Source organism: Corvus moneduloides, chromosome 9 (assembly GCF_009650955.1).
Source record: "Corvus moneduloides isolate bCorMon1 chromosome 9, bCorMon1.pri, whole genome shotgun sequence".
NCBI lineage: Eukaryota > Metazoa > Chordata > Aves > Passeriformes > Corvidae > Corvus > Corvus moneduloides.
The window spans coordinates 9252003-9272370 of NC_045484.1; the positions used below are offsets into that span (position 1 = coordinate 9252003).

The 20368-nt window shown below is 36.2% G+C and overlaps 1 protein-coding gene across 5 annotated transcripts in view; it reads right to left on the reverse strand.

Annotated features, from left to right (window-relative positions):
• DENND1B (DENN domain containing 1B) overlaps positions 1–20368 on the reverse strand; it is a 165544-nt gene that overhangs the window by 45922 nt on the left and 99254 nt on the right. For all 5 annotated transcript variants that reach the window (XM_032117239.1, XM_032117237.1, XM_032117236.1 and 2 more), the window contains 3 exons: positions 11355–11455; positions 5862–5907; positions 4224–4325 (listed from right to left, as the gene is read on the reverse strand). In XM_032117239.1, the coding sequence (XP_031973130.1) occupies positions 4224–4325; positions 5862–5907; positions 11355–11455 (249 nt within the window). The remainder of the gene's footprint in view (positions 1–4223; positions 4326–5861; positions 5908–11354; positions 11456–20368) is intronic.

Below are 20368 nucleotides of genomic sequence, written 5' to 3' on the forward strand. Positions count from 1 at the left end.
TTTGCTGTTCTCCATCAGATGATACCACTATAAAAGTAAGTGGAAGCTTACTCTCAAAAACAAGAAAGTGCGAGAAGATCACAAAGAAAAGAAAACAAAAAACCTCAAACTAGAGTTTCATATTTAAATCCATATTGCTAGTAAAGGGCTTCTATGTATATTATCTACACACAGAGGATTTAAGCATCGCAGGGAGACCTCCAGCATTTAATCACAATTTCCTCATTTAGACAAAAACAACTACTTAAATGCAAATGTTTTCAAAACTAGTTGCACTTTTGGATTTCATATTCTAGCTTCTAAAACTATATCAAAGTTCAACAGAATCTCAGCTCTAAGAATTTGTTCACAATAAACAGTTGCCTCATAACACTGCAAACACTACTGACCACTCTGAGTTTCTAAAATATATTAGTAATATTTTTGGCTATTTTCTGATGGAAAAAAACATCGTAAATTATGCTATTTATATTTTGCAAAAAATCTTTTTAATTGCACTCTTATACATTGACCTTAATTTCTTTATAATACCATTAATCATCATATTTTAAGAAATAATTTGCACTCCCAGTAATTGCTGTATAAAGTAACCAATTTTCTACATGAATTACAGCCTACTTCTCAAATGCTACTTTTAGAACAGTAATGTTCACATGTCAAATTTATGGTGTAAAAATCTTCTGACTTTAGGAATCTCAAAACTAAAGCTCTAAACCCCAGTTTAGACTCTGTATTGCATCACAGTGTATAGGTACCAGGCAGTACAAACACTACACATCTTTCAACAGCTCTGTAGCTTTCGCAGTTGACAATATTTAACAACCACAGAAGATGCTAAAAGCCTCTAAATTCGATTGTTTTCTGAAGATCATACTTATACAAGTTCTGCTCAGTCTATGATTTCAAGTCAGTAAGACTTGGTTGCTAAAAGTGATGCTGCCAATTCTGCAAGCTGTTTGGGGAAGTGTTCACATCTGAGCAAAGGAGAAGTCTTTTTGTCAGAGTTGAGTGCAAACAGGTATTGCAGGGTCAGGCCCAAAATTTATAAATTTCAGTCTATGATCACTAATGTTCTTCTAATGTCTGACATTATTAAAGTGCTGATCTCAGTATTATTATATTAGGAAATTTACTCCCAGAGTAGTAGCTCCTTACTTTCTTTTTTTTTTTTTTAATTAAAAAATAATAGACAAATTCACAGTGAAATGATGAAATGTAAAAACAAGCTTTCTTGTCAGAAGAGCGAAAAAAGAGGGGCTTTCCCCCTTCTAAGAAAACAAAGGATTCCTGAAAGTCTTGCCCTGATTTATTCTTCCAATTTTAAATACCTTAGGAGTAGCGGAACTGCTACTGGCATGGTAGTATTTCTAACAGTCAATAAATCTAAAATATTATGTGTGAATATTGGAATGAAGCCATTAAGAAGATTACAGCATGCAACGCAGCAGAGGGTCCTCATGAAAAAAGGACTGGTAATTCAGGACAACTGTGACCACTGACCTTTGAACAGTCAAGACCACTGGTCAGTCTGACAGAATAATAGAGTTCACATGCATAGAAAGTCATCTAGCCTGTAACTATAATTTAAATGCTTAAGTGAATGATTTAAAAATGCCTTTAAATCTCAGTTAATTTATTATACAGTTTATTAGACAATGCCATAGAATAATGTTTCTTTCAATCTTAAATTTATCACGAAAAAATTCACAATCAGAGCATATACACATGGGCAAACCATTAAATACCTATGCTGTGAGGACATCATCAGGCTTATTGATCAAGAAAATAATTACTCTGCTCCCTCTGGACACAAGAAACAGTTTTAGAAAACTTGGAAAATAATGCATTTCTTTTGTTAGACTGTTAACCAACCTGGAATCAATTTTTGAAACGGACAGTAAGACTACAGCTTCTTTTATATTTTCAGTTCTTCATTCTATTTTAATGCCTTTCAGAGGTACTCATTCTATTTTTTCATCAGAAGTTTTACTACTTTTTATTTATGCTTATGAGGTTTCTCTATATAAGTTAAAATGCTTCACACATGTATCTTTGACATTCCCTTTAACATTTTAAGCCTGACTTACTATTTTGACTCTATACTCCTCTGTCTTATACTTTTTCCCTAAGATATCAGCAGCTGCACTGCCCCTCATGAATGCAAAGGAAGGACAAGCATTTTGTCACCTTATGAACCAAACACAGCCCTGTGACTTTTGTTTCCAGGTTTTCCTACTATAATTGTATATGCATTCCATCAAAATGTTTAATTTAATTGCCTCACAGATTGAAGTGAAGGAAGAGATGGGATTACTCAAAAGCTTCAGTATAAAATCCTCAAGTTCTGCAAGTATATTTTGCATAGAACACTGTTCTTTTTTGTTCTATATTAGATATGGAAAAGATATTATAAGTCTAGTCTGCAGTCTGTACACTTGGATAACCTACTTTAAGATTTGTAGTAATAACATGCATATATTATGGGAGAAAATACACTTCTAGAAGTATGAAGATGTGTTCCTATTTCCTTCATGCTAGCCTACTTATTTAGAGATCATTTTGATATGCACCTGTGAAACACATAATAAGTACCTCTTTTATTGCACAAAGATCCATTTTGGCTGTTTGAAGGACCTCCAGCTACAACTCCAGTATCTCATGGAATATGATGCCTCATTCTCAATTCGACATCCAGCTATTATTTGGCATACAGACCTTCATGGCATTATAACATCAACCTTATTCACTCAATGGAAGTCCAGTTAAAGTTACTGACACACAAGGAAACAACGCTCTTTTTACTTTACTTGTTACAGTCTTGCATGATAGGGTACAGTCGAAGTTATTGTATATATGTTTGTGCATGTATACATGCATAAGTAAATCATAAAACATCACAAAATATACCAATGCAATAATACACATACTAGTGTGAACCACAGAACATCACAATAATTTTTATAGTCTTTTACATTTCTGAACTACAGTTGAGACTGAGTTGAAAGACTGACCAGATGATCTATAAAAAGTCTAGATTTTAACATCATTACAATCAAAGGGGACTTTCATGAATATAATCATCAAGAGTTTGACTTCTATTGTACTAAATATATACAAATTACCGACAGTAGCAAAAGACACAGTGCGTCACTATAGGATCTTACTTTTATTACAACAGGGGATTTTATTTTTACAATTTCAGAAAATGTAACTCTTTGATTTCATATTTTGATATAAAATTCTTTGTCTCGACAACTATTTGTGATAGCTTGCGCATCTTTAATTAAATAATGAAAACAGTGGTTTCACAGTTATATTCTTTTAGAGCTCTACTGGGAAAAACAAGATAAGTGAATTTTGTGACTATTTAAAATGATATAGAGAGTATGTTCCCCTATAGGCAATAAAAAAAAAAAGGCAAAAAAAAGGGGGGGGCACCCTCTGCAAGATCAAAGTCCAGAAAGAACTGGCACTTAATTTATCATCCTTTACAGACAAAAGACAGCTTTCGTCATTTCAAAAGGATCAGATGTCTTTTATGACAAACTGGGTTTGCAGTTTAATTTACAAATAGAATTCTAAGTAAGCAGTCTTTGCTCTGCCAAAGCAAATGACAAACAGTATAGGTTTTCATTCACGCAGCCCTCAGCAGGATAGAAGAGATTAAAATAAAACTGAAATAATTTAGAGAAAACAAATAAATGTTTCACAAAGTTGAAGAAGATCAAAGCCTGAATTTTCTGACCCCAACTGTACAAGCATTTCTTATTATATTGACCAGTGCCATCAGATCATTAATTAAAAGGAAAGCGCTGGCAGGTGGCAGGGAAGCAGAAGCCGATAATTGGCCCCCTTCTTCTTTTTGCCTTCAAAAACTCTCTCGTTCTTTTGCAAGACATGCCACTAGGCAGACAGAAATGCCTACTTTGTAATATAATGATTAAGATGAGATGAAGAGACTCTTGCGTTTAAAGCAGCTCTGCCTAATGAATGCAGCTAGCTTTATAATTATGATCCTACTTTTACAATAAGGAATATGATGTTCCATTCAACATCTTCTCAACTGTCAAAAAGGTAAAAATCTCAAATACAGAGGTCTGAACTAGGTGCTTTTCACCCCCTTATTCCTTTTATAGCAGTTAGCAAAACGAGGCAAAAATAACTACTAGTAATTCAAGCACCTATATAAGAAAGAAAGAAAGAATGAAATGTCTAAGACTCACCACTTCACCAGGTAGGTTGTTCAGGTCATTAAAAGGGGTTTCTAGAGTGTTTGTGTCAACATTTAGCAAAACCACATCCTCCAGTGATCTATTTTTTACTCTCTGTAAAGAAGAAAAAAAAAAATACTGGAGAAACAATTTACTATGGTGTGCTCCTGAAGTACATTTTTATTATAACGTGCTAAATTACAAATGATGATTTTATACAAAGGACAGTAATGGCAAAAACAACAGTTGGAGTTTTAGATGTAGGATTTGTGAAGTAGATATAGCATTCAGAGTAGCTTTTAAAAATACTTCTTATTCTTCAAACAGTAAGGTTATATTAATAATCTGAAATGAACTCCTGAAAAACCAAGATTTACACAGAACACAGTTAAATATATTGGACAAATATATATTGGATAAATATATATTGGAAGTAAATATATCTTATAACAACATTTCATTCTTTCAAATTTGTGAAAATCAAAGATGTTAATGATATAATCAGATGAAAATGAGAGAAAAAACTACCATTATTTGCAGATTTATGTAAGCACCAGGCATGTGACGCCTACTATTACCACAGAAGAATGGATAAAACCCTTTTTCATCCATGTACGTGGCTAGCAGCTAAGAATTAAACAATTTGTTCCTTTCAGGAAAAAGGGATAGAACTCTTTTCTATATGGTCCTACAATAATACATAATAATGCAGGAAATAATTCCTGAAGGAACTGAGTGGCTTCTTTTTCAGAGCAAATCTTTCTGTTCCATTATTTCCTTATTGAATAAGAAAAAACATCCTAGTGAAGATATTATGATCAATGCATGCAGGTCATATGAACCTGATTTTGGAGCACAGAAGGCTGTGCCTGGAGTTAAGAAGTGGAGATGATATAGAAGGCCCTTTTCTGGAAAAACAAAAGTGCTGGTAGCTCAGGAAAGACCCCCACCCCATCAGCTTAGCAGATGTGAATTGATCCTTAGAAACTGCTTTAGCTGAAGTGTAAATCAAATAATGTTCTCAAATCAATTATCTACTCTGCATGATAATCAGATGGCACATGTAGGCTTCACAGTGTAATCAAACGCTTATGGAAAAAGGCAAAACTATTCCATACCCAGCTATTTACTGACCAGTCAGGTGAGTTCTATTGTGTTGATTTACATTCAAATCTGTAAAAGCTACCTCTTGTTTTTTGGCAAAAAAATACAAATTTCTAAATTAATAGTTATGAGTGTTACGGGATGGAGGTCAGACTCAAATTTTCAGAGGGACGGGAGCACAAATTATCCAGGAAATCACAATAATGCTGAAATCTGAGTGATGGTGACTCCAAAATAAATTTTACCTGTTCTCATTATTGGGAAAATCTGTTGCTAAAGTACTAAATGCAGGAAAATAACTATCACTGAGCTACTAATCAGACAAAGAAACAAATCATGACATAGAGCTACATGTCTCCATAAAACACTGCAAAAGTAATATTTCAAAGAGAGACATTTTTTACTTAGTAAAGCATATGAAGCTTAAATTTTGTAATTCTACATGCTAAAATACAGGAATATTTCCTGAAGCACTTCCATTAAAAATTTTTTTATGGTGCACACACCTCATGCTTCCCAGTACACTGAAGTGTATATTAAACTTACCTCTATCAAGCTTAAGTGGACGCCAATTAGATAAGGCATTGGTGCACTGAAGAAAAAAAGTGGAAAACATCAAGTTTTAAGTACAACATTAATGGAGTATTTTAAATCTTGGCACATAAGACCCTAGTAAACCGTCACCTGTTTAAGACAGTATTAAATGAACACAGTTGCTACAGGAATTTTTACTCGACAAGGAAAATCTTATTTTACTCTGCAGTAAAAATGACCACAAAATAAATGATGCTGCTCCAAACGATGAGGTATGAGCAAGGAGGCCCCACAGCTTTCATTCACACCTAGTTCCAATAACTGACCACACTGAGCTAACCCAGCAGATGTTCCCAAAGTGGTCTGGTTTTGAAACACCATTCTGGAGAACATGGTCCCAGTTACCATCACCACAATGCAACACAAACATCATGGTTTGGTTCTAAAACCCTTCCCTGGCAAGATTTTGGAAGCTGTATAATATCCTGTTTAACTAGAGAGAATAAACTACTCCTTTCCAACTTGCGTAAGACAAGGAACTATATTCTCCAAATAAAACAAATATCCACAGAAAGCCACTGCAGTAAGACCTCCTGCCGTATGCAAGCAAGAAACTGAATTAGGCTAATTTATCATGGCTTCCTACAATCTTCTGTTCTGGCAACATCTGACCAAGAATATACTCAGTGTCCAGCACTGAAGGAAAAAAAAACTCCAACAATCACCATCAGACACTTGGGTTCTGTGAGATTACTGACAATATGCACTCCAGAGAAGCAAGCAACAGACAGGCTGGTTTTGGCAACTCAGTGGGAAACAAATCACTAATAGACCACACAGAAAAAAAAAAAAACCTAAATAAAAATAACCTCTGAAAAATAAATAAATTTTCAGAGGTAAGATGACTTATACAAAGGTACACAAACAACTCAGACACAATTTCTCTCATGGCAATAATTTGATCATGGATCTGAGCCAGTGGCACTGACTGATTGGTGATTGACTTCCCAAGGATGGGGAAAGGCTTCACTGCATCAGTTCATGTGGTCTCATCCGTTTGGCCCCACCTCTGGGACCAGAAGAAGCAATTCTCACCTGCCTAGGACTACAGCCCATTTTAGAAAAATCTGTACATCCTATGGATCAGCCAATTGCTCTCATTAACAACGTCCCACGGGAGAGGATCAATGCAAAAATAATCCAAACAAAAATCAACAAACAAAACCAAAAACCCAGCCTGAGCAAGGCCCAAACAAGATTTCATCGTGTTTATGTTATCAAAATATAGGTTTGCTGAAACTGCAAACTGTCATGACTTAAGGTTTTTCTAGGCAATGGGGCTTCCAAAAAGGAAAAGAGGCTTTATTTTCCCATACATCTTTTTCTTAGCCCAATACTGACAAAATTTTAGCACTTCCTGATGACTTCATCCAGGCTAATCCTTATGTCTTTGTGAACTAAACACAAATTACATGGAGTTGTAAATGAGTGTCACTCCAGAGCAGACACACCTACATATTCAGAGAGGATTTAAACAGCTTTAAACCACTATAATTTTAAGAATGCTTTGTACTATTTAACATATTTAACCAAGCCAGTAAGAACGATCTCGGCTGACACGTAACTGAGAAATCTGCAGTGGAATATGCAGCAAAATAGATCCTCAGGTTCCTCATATCAGGATATCTTAGTGTTCCAAATAATGTGAACAGGAGAAACTACATGGAAAACAAGTGCTATATGATGTATGGATTTTATGCACACTTGTTTTCTCGTACATCGACACTGTTCCAGTAGCTTCACCATGCCTGTGCTGACTTAAGATAGCTGATGATTTGCTCCATTAATAAACCTGTCATTAAAAAGGGTAGCATGTAGCTCTTTTCTCTACAGAACAAAGCAACAGCTACATCATTTCAATGTTGAAGTTAAAAGAATAAAGGTACAAAGCGCATCTTGAAAATGGATGAAATAAAAACTGCAGGTATGGAAAGTTAATTTGATCGTTTTCAGCAAAAAGTGAATTTTATTACTGCTGGATTCTGAAGTCTTAACAGCAGAGGACTGTAATATGTACATGAAATGGCTTACTACAATACTACTGGAGGCTGCTATACAGTTTTTCTCTTGCTTATGCATGTTATCACCAAAACTATCAATCTGTGGTATCATTGCCCAAAATAATTACTACATTATGCAAAACATCCAAGTTAATTCGGAAATAATCGTCCCATTCTCACGGAAACAGGCATATGTATATTCTAATTCAGAAGAGACCAAAGCTCATAAAGACCTATTGCAACCGTAACTCGAATTTTCTAATTGCATTATATTCTTAACAGAGCATCAGTATAACAGATGCTTTATCATGCACAGACAAAACTGGCGTGTATTCTAATATCGGTGATTTAGTTTGCTGAGATATTACACAGAAATGTCATGAAATTAGCTTTCTCCTTTACAAAAATTAATTTTATTCAAACATCATTATTATATCAATGCTCAAACAATTTTTGTAGAAGTTTTCTTGAAAGCTAGCCACTCACTCTGCTGAGTGCAAGTCTCCTTTTATTTAGAAGAGAAGAGAAATCAATTTTATATAACAATCTAAAACTCAATTTTTCATTAACTGTGCCGTTATTTGCTCTACAGCTACAATGAATATTCCTTTTACAGCCCAATATTTTGCTATCTTTTAGAAAAAGAAATTTATTATGTCTCGTTTTTTGGATGGCCATTCCAATTCTCACGCTGGAGCTCTCATAATGGCATTCAAGGCTGAGATAAGCTGCATGGGGGTAGAAAACCCTCCTGAAGTCAATAAACAGACACTGTTCACACACACTGGACCTTGGCACTCATGGCCTGGCCAGTCCTGAGGGTGTTACAGTCCATACTGACCCTCTGGTTCGGGCTACCTCAGCATCATCTCTTACATTAGGTCTAAATCCAGCCTGTTAATCAGGCAGCAGGAGAGAAATTAACAGAGTTTTTTATTAAAAAGGCAAGTGGAAGAATTGAAATATTTTTTAATATAGCTGTGCTTTGCTCAAAGATACATTTTTCTTTTTTCATGCTTACAAAATGCACCAACTAGGCACTTTATGTAATTTATCGAATTCTAACCCCCACAGAATTATATCATTTATCTTTATGATATTATAAAGGTATTTAGTCCAACTAATTTTATCTTTGTTTAAAAAAAGCCTTATTACTACGGAATGAACAAAATTATCCAATTGATATTTTCCTACTTCATATATTTGAATACCATTTCAGAACAACACTAAGAAAATGAGAGTTCATGGGAGACATCCCAGCAAGTCCAAGTGCAACACTGACAATGAAATTTCTAGGTATGAAAATGCATGTTGAGCTAAAAGGAAAAACAGCACTTTTATAAAAAGAACTTTGCTTATCAAAATGACATAAAAAAATCAATGTATACAAAATAACTTTTAAATTCTTTTCTTGATTTTATATGGCATGATCCCGTTGGATGGCAAACTAGATCAGGCCTACCATAAACTTTGACCTCAAGAATTCATCAAGGTTTTTTAACTTGATATATTATATATCTATGAGGAGAACATTTATTTACTGTTAATACACCAGAACATGAGGAAAGCTAAGTAATTTGTGTTTTTATTACACTTTTCCAACCTGTCTCACAAAAGAACCATTCAGACGATCAGAAAAAGAAATGTAAATGCAAAATAATCTGAGTCAAAAGGTTTGAATGATAGTTACTGTGATGAACTCATCAGTTGTGCATTTCTTTTCATGAACTTTATGTTTCCTTTTGAACATTTCTAAAACAGGGAAACTTTTCCTCCACACTATTGTACTACTGTGAAAAAGAAAAAGGGATATAAATGAATTTTACAAGTTTAAGAAGCTCCATGCTTCTTTTTAATGAGTAAAAAAATTCTCAGGCCACGGCACAGTGCTCTAGAATCCCAACTATTATCATCATCACATGAAGCTGTGTACAGCATCTAATATTATTATTTCTGGAAACATTATCTGGGCTTAGAAGGGCAAATAAAAAAATCTTCTAGTATTCAGGATGCACTCTACAGAGTACAGCTTGAAAAAAGACGTTGATCTGCCTTCTGAGAACAGAATTTATGAATGATCTGAGAAATTACAAAGCTTCTGGCAGTAAGCTCAAGTAATACAAAAATTAAAATACACCCAAGTTCTACCCCACCTTGGTGCATTTTATCAAGGGCAGGAGGAGAAACAATTAGGACAGACTTTCTTCAAATGAAAACTATCATTAAAGATGAAAGGCTTAGTAAGTAAAGGGAAGAGTTTAAGAACATTGTTTCCTTTTTTAAAACAACAAATAATATACACATTAATTGTAAGAAATACCACAGAAAGAAATATATACCATGGACAAATATTGTGAAATTCAGGAAAAACCATCAAAGACACTTAAGGAAACATAGCAAGAATTTGTTTGAAAACAAAAGTTCAGCAGACTGGGTGGAGTTCAGTGGAACAGCAATATATTAATAGATTTGAGGGGGGGAAAACTCAACCCAAACCAACATAAAGCCCAGCAAACATATAAGCATAATTTATTCCTATGAAGAAAACATAGACTTAGCTCGGTAAGCATCTGGCTGGGTCTCAGGTTTTATATATAATAACAATTGCCAATCTCTAAAACAGCTTGGAATGGTTCATTTTTCCCTAACAGACCCAGAGGGTCTACATAAAGTGAAAATTTCCAGGGATGGATATTCCTGTTTAAACACTTTAATGGAAACTCTCATTTACTATCTCTGCCACTACTCTGAATAAAAGCAAGTAGTCTTAGCCTGAAACTGTGGAACACAGGCATGTGGAAACATCATCCCCTTGAAGGATCAGAAGTCAATCAAAAAGTGATTCTTGTCCAACTTAAAAATATGCCAAAACCACAAAGTCTGTCATATGAACAGAAACACATCAGGAGAAGCAGAATTCTTATTATAAAAATTCTGGAGTCCCAAAAGGAGTTTTTAAGCTCTTTTGGGAAAGCACTGGCTGGAATCCTGAGCCTGGCTGAGTTAAAATACAAATACTAAATCACTGATGAATACTAACATCTGATTCTGGAAAAAATGATCTTTTTTTTTCTGAATACTTCTATAAGTATCATTTATTTCAACTTAAAATAAAAGCCAACTAAAAGTAAACTGTAACACAGTTGCATTTAAATTATTGAATGAATTCTCTTACCAATAAAACAGAAACAGTTATTACAAACAGGATTCTAAATGCTGCACTGATAGTAATCAGCACTGTAATTCAAGGTACCAATTCAAGCACCACATCAAGGCATGCTGGAATATCCCTGTTCAAGTCATCATTTAAGCACTGGCCTAAGTGCTTTCATAAACTGGATCCTGTATGTTCAGTCAAATAAAGAGTTAGTGTTTTCATCACTTACTCAGAATCCTAAGACAGGTAAGAATCTCAGAAATGGGGATAACACGTTAGCTGTCTTACCAGCAGTAGTCCAGAAGATGTGGAGGAAGCACTGGGATGTAAATATGTTGCCAATACATTGGATATAACAAGGCAGCTGACGCATGAACACAAGCAGTTAACTAAAAATAAAAATACACAGACAGAATTGGCAACAAAAAAACATGAATAAAAAGAAAATACAAAATCTTAAATAAACTTTTAGACATGCAAGAATCTTAACCTCCCCAAATCACCTATTACATAATTTTGTAAATAACTCTGAATTGCCAAAACACATCCATGAAGAACTCTGATGTAAATATATAAGCACAACATTCGCAAGAAGTCAGGCTAACAAGTTGAGTTAGCCCTCCCTGATCAGCTATTCCCTTGGAAAAAGGGAAATAATCATGAATTACTTGATGCAGTCATGGTCAAACATGAGTACTGCCATGAACACACAGGACTGAAGTGCACCCCAGTTTAACTCGGCTCCACTGAGTGGGAAAGACTCAGGGGAGTTTTCTGGTCCTCATTTCTGCTATTTCTAACTGGAAGTGATCTGAAGCTGCATGAAGAGACAGAACAGCACTAAACTCAGAAGCAGGATTAACTCCTGTTTGTGTCACTATCTTGATTTCCAAACGATCTTTAAAAAAAGATCTGAAGTGAATATTCCCTGTAACAGAAAAGCAACTTTATTACAATTTTCCAAAACTCCCTTCCCAAAGCAGAGACTTCCAAGCCTGGCACAAGGATCATGGAAAAGGAAGGACTCCTTGGCCAAGAAAGGAGGTGCTACAAACTGCTTGCCACTCAAAATGGACATCTCTGGTTTTCTAAAGCAAACAAAAAACCACCATAAGCTCCATTTTACCCCGCAACAAACAAAAAAATAACTATGGAATTTATACAAAATGGGGCCAAGTCCATTCCACAAGTGAACAAAATCATCTGTAATACGTAAAGAATTCAAATTTGATCTATCTTTGCTATCAGGGAGTCTCTCAAATTTTGTTATTTTATTATGCAGGCACAGAGTTACAACAAAATGAGAAAAAAATCAAGACTGTGTTCAAAAGAAGGTAGCTTCTATCCATCACAAACCTCATTTTAAAAGGGAAAAAAATTTTTAAAGCAAGTGTCCCCATTACAAGTTACCAAGCTGATGGAAAAGACGAGGCTGTCCTAATGTTTTATATCACAACAAAATTACTACCTGAGTTTAACTTGATAATAGCACTGGCTATTAGACATGAACTTTCACAGTAACAAAGGAAGAGCTAAAAATAAAATGTAAATTCTGCCCATACAGCAAGTGCTAAAACATTATGGATTTTTACACGGAAAAAAACCAACCCTCTTTGTGGAACAGATCAGTAGTTAAAGCATTCACACCCGGGCTGTCTTGGACATTTAGACTTGTAAATAAAAATTACACTACAATTCTGTACATGTATTTTTACACTAAAAATGAAAAAAGCAGTTATAAGACCATTGCAGCAGAAATCACAGACAATTACAACTTGTGCAGCCCAGTTTGCTCAGCACTCAGATTAATATAACACGATTAAATATGGAAAAGAAGAGGGTCTGAAAGCTCCTGAGGGATATCATTAGGGCAAATTGCCAAAGAATGAAACATGAGCCAGTCAGGAGAGTCTGGAAGCTGCAGTGGTACCAAGGGACTTGAATGTTCGACAGTTGGAGCTTCAGTAATGTGTGAACTGCAGGTTAAGGTATCAGGAGACTCTGTTCACTGACACACAGAATGTCACTATTGACCAGCGAGCTGCCTGAGCCTGACAGCTACACTGCAGAAAGCCAAGGATATCATAATTCCCCATTTAAACTCTTCCTTTCAGATTAACATCTCCCTTCTTAGCCTTACACCACACCTCTGCAATTACTCTCATTTTAGACTTACAGTAATGGCTATTTTAATAATTACTGCATGGTTACTAAGAATTGATTTGAGGGAAGAAATAAATGAGTACCTTATTCCTCTTCTACGCAGTGGGATTTATGAGGTTTATTTCCATATTATCCCTCTCTGTAGTTTAACTAACACTACTGATAGCACAGTCCAGCACAGCATTGTGTTTTTTGCTCTTTCACTCAGAATGCACATGGAATTACTAATTAGTATGTCCACATACATACTATTGTAAACAGTATATAAATTTCAAACTACAACAACCTATACAAAAATCAGCATTTCATGTATTTCAATGAGAGGCTGAAAAAAAGCTGAGCATACAGTTATACAGGATATCCCCTGATGTATACAGTCGCCTCCTCCTCCTCTTAATAGGCATTCTTAAATTATGAATTAAGATGACTATACCATTTGCATGAAGAAATTTCCCTATCTTATGCATATGTCTATTATGTTTTAACTCTCACTTTAACAGAGGAAGTGTGCAATTCCTTAAAAACATCTGAAGTTTTATTAGCTCATTTTATAATCTGTATTTTAGTGTGACACTCACATAAGCATCTGTTTAACATTTATAATTTTTTTTAATCTACTAAATTTTATTATTTCTAGCAGGAAAGGTAAAGATTTTATTAGTTACACATCAAGCTTTTGTTGTACTGCTCCTTGCTTTTCTATTTAACATCATCTTAATGTAAGATCTTATTTAAACATTTCCCTCTATGCTGCTGCAGTAGATTTCCAAACATTTTAGTATGCCATCAACATGTTTTATAGTTTCCTGTTGTATACAGGCTGTAACACAAGCAGCTATGGGATTGTGCTGCTCTTCAAACTGTGTGACATTTTAATATTCCGCCAACTCTGCCTTTAAGCAAATACTGATGAGATAATTACGGAGTTCATATTAACATTTCCAAACTTTCTGGAAAAAAATCTCTTTTTTGCTTTTTGTACTGTTTCAACAGTGACTGCATTTCTCAAATGCATTGGTTATTTAAACAACCTTCCTCTTTAACTGACACATCTGCTGCACTGAACAGAAGGGACACGGCTGTGAACCCTGGAATAATGCTGCACTTCTTAAGGAAGCTCAAGAGCTCTGAAAAGCCAGGCACCAGCTAGAACTCGACCACTTACATCAGAACCCTACAAAGGACACCAGATCTGAGGGTGTCCAACAGCATCTGTGCTTGGGAGCAGAGCCCAGCAGCACCTGCCAAAGGCTGCAGGAGGAGATCCTCAAACAGAGCACACAGCACAAGCTCCCAGGCAAAGAAATGAGAGTCTGTTGCTTGACCAAGTGGGCATATCTTCTGCAGAAAACAATTCCTTACACTATTTAAGGACAAAGGCATCTCTCTGGGGTCCGACAATTGACTGCTATCTATTCTGAAAGGAATTATCCTTTAAAAAAAATAATTGTAAGGAAAGATACGTCATAGATCAGGAAAAACTCATTTTCAAAACAGGTACACATTCTCCTAAATTATCTTGAAGTTGTCTTCAGTAGACATTCTCCCAAATTATCTTGAAGTTGTCCTCAAGACTGTGTACAACCCTACTTATTTTTCCACTGACAACTGGAGATAAACATCAACTGTGAACTGTAATTCCTTTTAAAGGTAAGTTTTATATAAAAGGCAAAATCCCTCTGTCCAACAAAATTTGCTGTGTGTTTATGTATACACACACATAGATCACTGCACAACTCTACAGTTTGCTAAAAAATCTTAAATTGTAGCAGAGAAGTGCTGCAGAAGCTAGTTTCTGCAAATCTCATAATTTATTACCTGGTTTGAGGCAACAAATGATGTTGAGACATCCCCCTGTAGTTCAGTGCACTAGAAAAGACCTATTAGAGTTGTGTTTCTATCCATAAAAAAAGGGTAGGCAATTTCTAAGTAAACCCATTTGCCAACATTGAACGGAACCTTTAACATTTTTGCGTCCATCAATTTTGATTTTTAGACTGTTTTCTTCCATGTCAAATAATGTCTTTTAGTTAATCAACTTTTATTTTCAAGAACAAATCTAATTATATTCCTAAAATTGGTTTAAATAATTTGTTTTTAAAGTACATGAACAGCATGAGTCAATCAATTTGAATTAGTTAAAAGTAAAATTTCAGTGTTCAACCCTCTAACAAATGAACACATCTAATTTGAAATCTCTAACATTTGCACTGGACATGAGAAGAAGCTTTATGTCTCATTCCATCAGTAATAGGTTTACTGATAGTACTGAGTACAACTGAAAGTTTCAGTCTGTTTCTGATCTCTCCTGATAAGATGCTGCAGCCAGAATCAACATGTGAGCTTTCATATACTGCAAGGAAAGTAATTGCTGTTTTCTCCAGTGTACTGCAGTGATTCTGGTAAAATAATCTTTATCTCTGCCCCTGCAAAAAAAAATTCTGAAAATAGTCTCTCCAAATAGTGGGAGACCACATTACAGAGTTCGTTAGCAAAATTCATTTTTGGGGGACAGAAAATTGATTGCTACCAAATCTCTACAAGACTGAAGTAATGCCCAAATTCTTCCTACCTCATGGCAATAAGCAGACAGTTGAGAAGGATGTTGTTCAAAAGCTATGCACTGATGAACATGAACAGCCAGGAGAAGTTTTAGTTCAAGGCTTGATCAAAGCAGGTTTACCTGCTCCTGGGAACACAGAGTGCAGCTCCTCCCCTCCCTCACATGGATGCAGTAATTCTGATGTGTGGATCTGCTACCCCAATGCTCACTTCTACCAATGAATCTTTCTGCTCTGTATTTCAAGGGGATCGGTCCCTTTTTGTTATCTTTTTTCCTTTTCCTCATTTTAACTTTTGCCAAAACACTGTGACATGTCTAGAGCCACTCTACTTCAGCTGAAACACTTTCTGCAGACTCACAGACAATGCTTATTTGATACCTAATATTCACATAATTTCGATGAGTAACAAGAAAATACCTGTATCCTGCACAAAAGTTACCTGGCAGTTTCTACCTATATAAATTACTTTCTTCAAAGCCTGTTCTACAGTCAAAGGTAAAAAGAGAGGAAGAGCATAGGTAGCAAGATTTGCACACATTGCAATGCACAAACTAGAAAGACAGAAACTGATTAGCAGAATCTTGTCAGAAAGCCAAAAACAGCAACAGAAGTTAAACAAATGATAAAGTAAAATTAACCTGTGATTCTGTACAACCTTTCAAAATCTACTGTAAGCAACTAAAGAACTACTGTGATAAAACCATTTCCTGAAAAATCATCAAACACTGTCAATCTCTGTCAACACCATGTCCAGAACGGGTGCTGGTGTGCTCTCTCCCTCCTCCCTCACAGTCCCAATGGGCCAAAGAACTGCTTCCCTCCCACTGCCTTGACCACACATATGTTGAAAGATGCCCAAGATTCTGTGTAGTTTTGTTATTTCATCTACTCATTAATACCTACAGCAATAAACTGTAGGGGATGGGTCACTGTTTTACCACAATTACAGCAGTTACCATCAGCCTGGACCAACCCTTGCTGCTCCTACCCCAACACTCTCAGTTCACAAGAATTACTGAGAAACCACTATCTGCTTCCTGAAAGGGGAACAGTCGTACAGGTGAAAGGAAGCCTCTCCTCTACGTTATTACAACTCATAAGACAACCAACTTTAGAGGGGCAAACACATCTAAAACTTGTTGGATTGAGAATGAGATCAGGCCCCAAACCCATAACAGATGCTTAACATTTGTGGAGACCTACCTTTCCATCCACTTCTTGAACGGGGGCAGGGCAGGGGAAGATTGCTGGGGAGTAAAGTGCAAAGGGAGCTCTTGCTTTTGCCAGTTTACAAGAAAGCATAAATCTATTTCCAGCTCTAAAGATTAAACACTCAGACTAAATGATAAACTAGCCCATTCTGATGGCATTGGTGAGAAATCAGTGAGGAAAAAAATTAGCAACGAAAGAGAACAGAATATATTGCCCAAGCCATGATAGGCAAAGTCACTTCTATGTAATACTTTAATTTAGCTCCTGGCTAATCATTTTCCATCTGCCATCCCCATAATCTTTAGGAAGAAAAAGAAGGAGGACCTTAAATGAGCCATAATGCATTTTCCTCCTGTTGGCAAGATGAAAACCCAGCTCTCCTCTCTCACAGAGGGAGAGAGAGAGGAAAATATATTTCCAGTTCACAGATGAAATTTTTAATTTTTTCCCTTGTAAAAATTAAAGATGAAAAAGAAAACACTTATATAAAAAACTTATTTTCTCCTGGAATTGCTGTTAGGGTTTTTTAGGATTATTCACTTCCTTTTATCATTCTTTCTGAGGGAAGGAAAGGGAAGAGATGAGTGTTATTCATGATTTTGACAGCACTTCATATACAATCAATTTCATTCTTTTCTTGCAATTCTTGATTCACAAAGCAGCATTATGGCATCATTCTTGTGCATTAGTTTGGAAGAGAAAAGAGAAGGCTGCAGACACGGCTTGTTCCTTGCCTATGGCTCCAGGAGTGACATGTTTCCCAATAACTGAAGCTGAGCAGAAAATAGAATTGAAGTGGTAGTAGACAGGTGAGTGCTCAACAAGGAATACCACTGACATACTGCGCCTACACCAGGGACCTACAGGCGCTTTTACAGATAATCAGAGGTATCTATATAACAAAGTAGGTGTGGGTGCAGAGAAAAAAATATGTAACTTCATTCAGTTACTCAATATTTTCATACCAGAAAGGTTTTTTGTATTTTTTATAGGTTGAAAAGGGAACTCTTGGAAGTTAATCATCAGGTTTTATCCCTAACACGTTAGAGATCAGGTTAACTAACATGCCTCTTATGATACTCATTTATCCTATAATAAACTAACTATGCTTCTTTAAATCATCTGTTCAAAAATTGCAGTTTCCTCACATTTCTTCATTTCATCTCTGTATGTTCTTGATTTGTTTACCATCTTGACATTCATTTATTCCCTAACTTCTTTATCTCTGTCTTAATCACAAAAACACAGAACACTACAAACATTCACACCTTCATGTCCCTTTTCCTGACCATCTCCTGACATGTCCTTTCCTTCCTCCTTTATTTTATAATCTGTCTCCACGGAGGAAGAGCTACCCTCCCATAAAATAAGGCGGTTCTGCAAACATTTCCCACCTCTGACAGGAGAGCTTCCAGGAAAATCATTTCTGATTAACATTTCCTCCTCCAAAGGAACTCCATGGCATGTTCTTCTGCCATACTCTAAGCAGCAGCAGGGAAAAACTTCCTTGTGAATGGCTGACAGACAACTTACTGTAGCAAGAGTAGAGATAACCACCAATGATGCTATAGCTCATCTTATCATTGGTGAATTTAGGAAAAAAAGAGTGATAAAGCAGTAGCAAGTGTGAAAAGGGGAAATCTTGCCATACCAGCACACCAGAACGAGGGCTGGTATTGCACTCATGTACCCTTCAGCAACCCTTCATCACTTCTTTTGCCTCACATGACCACCAAATGACTTTACTGGTACTTTTTGGAGGGGGTGAGACAGTTCTGCTCAACAGAATAGGGACTCTTTCCCTTTCAGTTCCCCTTCAGCCCAGCCACAAAGGACGCAGTTCCTAAAGGCTTCTCTCAGAGCGCTTACGCCCACAGCAGTGCCTGCACTGGCTCTGCACAGCGTTTTTTTCCCTCAGTTTCTACTGAATTGCCAGATCTCATGTGAACTGGAGAAAGAAACAACTTTACCCTAGTTTAACTCAATCTTGGAACTTTCTTTTTTCCTGCAAGTGCTAGTAAGTAAAAAATTAAATTCTGAAACTAATTTGCAGATCTGTCTTTCTGCCTACGTGCCTTTTTTCTTTTACAGTGTGGATTTTCAAGGTTTGGGATTTTTAAATTTTTTTTATAAAACCCAGCAATGAAGTTTTTCATGTTTTACACAGACGGCAGGTAATAGCAATTTTCAACAATTTATTGGCTTTTCCCCCCCACTCTCATTAAAAGATGATTTTTTAACAACACATTTCAATTTCTTTTCACAAATTCTTTCAGCAATTATTTCTCCTAATATTATGCTGTGGCAACGGGAAAACTATTCTAAACTTCAAGACTGAGAGAGCTTTCCAGATGTGGCTGTATATCCTAATTCCACTGTATTCCATATTGACATCCCACAGCCTCATTGCTGGAAGTGTGCTCCCTACAGGTGTCCCAATGGGAACTTAACTGCACCTACAACAGTTTACACCCCTGCCCAGTTTATCTTAGACTGCTTACACCTGAACTAAAAAAAAAAAAAAAAAAAAACAAAAAAAACCACTTTAAATGCCACTTGTCATTTACTTCCAGACCAAATGGCCCAACTGAGGCTATATTCCAAAATTAATTCTAATTATGCTTCTGGGAGCACAGTGAGTATCAGCAGAATATCCACTCTGCCATGCAAGTTAATGATAAATTCCCATCCATTTCTTGACTTTTAAGAACTAAATTTAGCCCTTGAACATCTCCAGGTCACATGAATTTGAGATACGAATTAAATTTTAAATCTGTAGTATTTTTACTGAGCAACTATGGATAGTGTGACAAATGCTGAACAAGACTAATGAGGCAAAGAGAATAAAGCCAATACTCAGTCCAATTCACTGAGGGCAATTGTAGAAAGCTCTCTTTGCATGGAAGCAACAGTAAAAGTGATTCCACAAATGTATGTGTGTAAATTTATATTCAGCGCTCCTTCACCACCAAAACAAATCTGTATCTTCTATTGACATACATGTCTGTTTTTGTAGGGCTACCAAAGAAACCCAGAGCCAGCACCAAGCAGAACTTGTACACACCTGCTCTGAGACACATCAGGCTTGTATTACCCGAAACAAATACTGGTCCAAGTGAAGCTAACACTTAGACATTTGCTTTAAAGCGTAGCATCCCTTCCACCTGCCAGCGCCGGCCGCAGACGATCCCATCTAGTTAGCATATTACTGACAGGCTGATGAGAAAGCTCCTGTCAGACACTGGCCAGGCGGGTGTTGGAGATGAACACACAGCCCCAGCTGACTAGTTAGGGAGAGACTGCAGAGGTACAATTACAGAGGCATATGACAAGCTTTCATGCTTGAGTGACTTGAGAACCGAT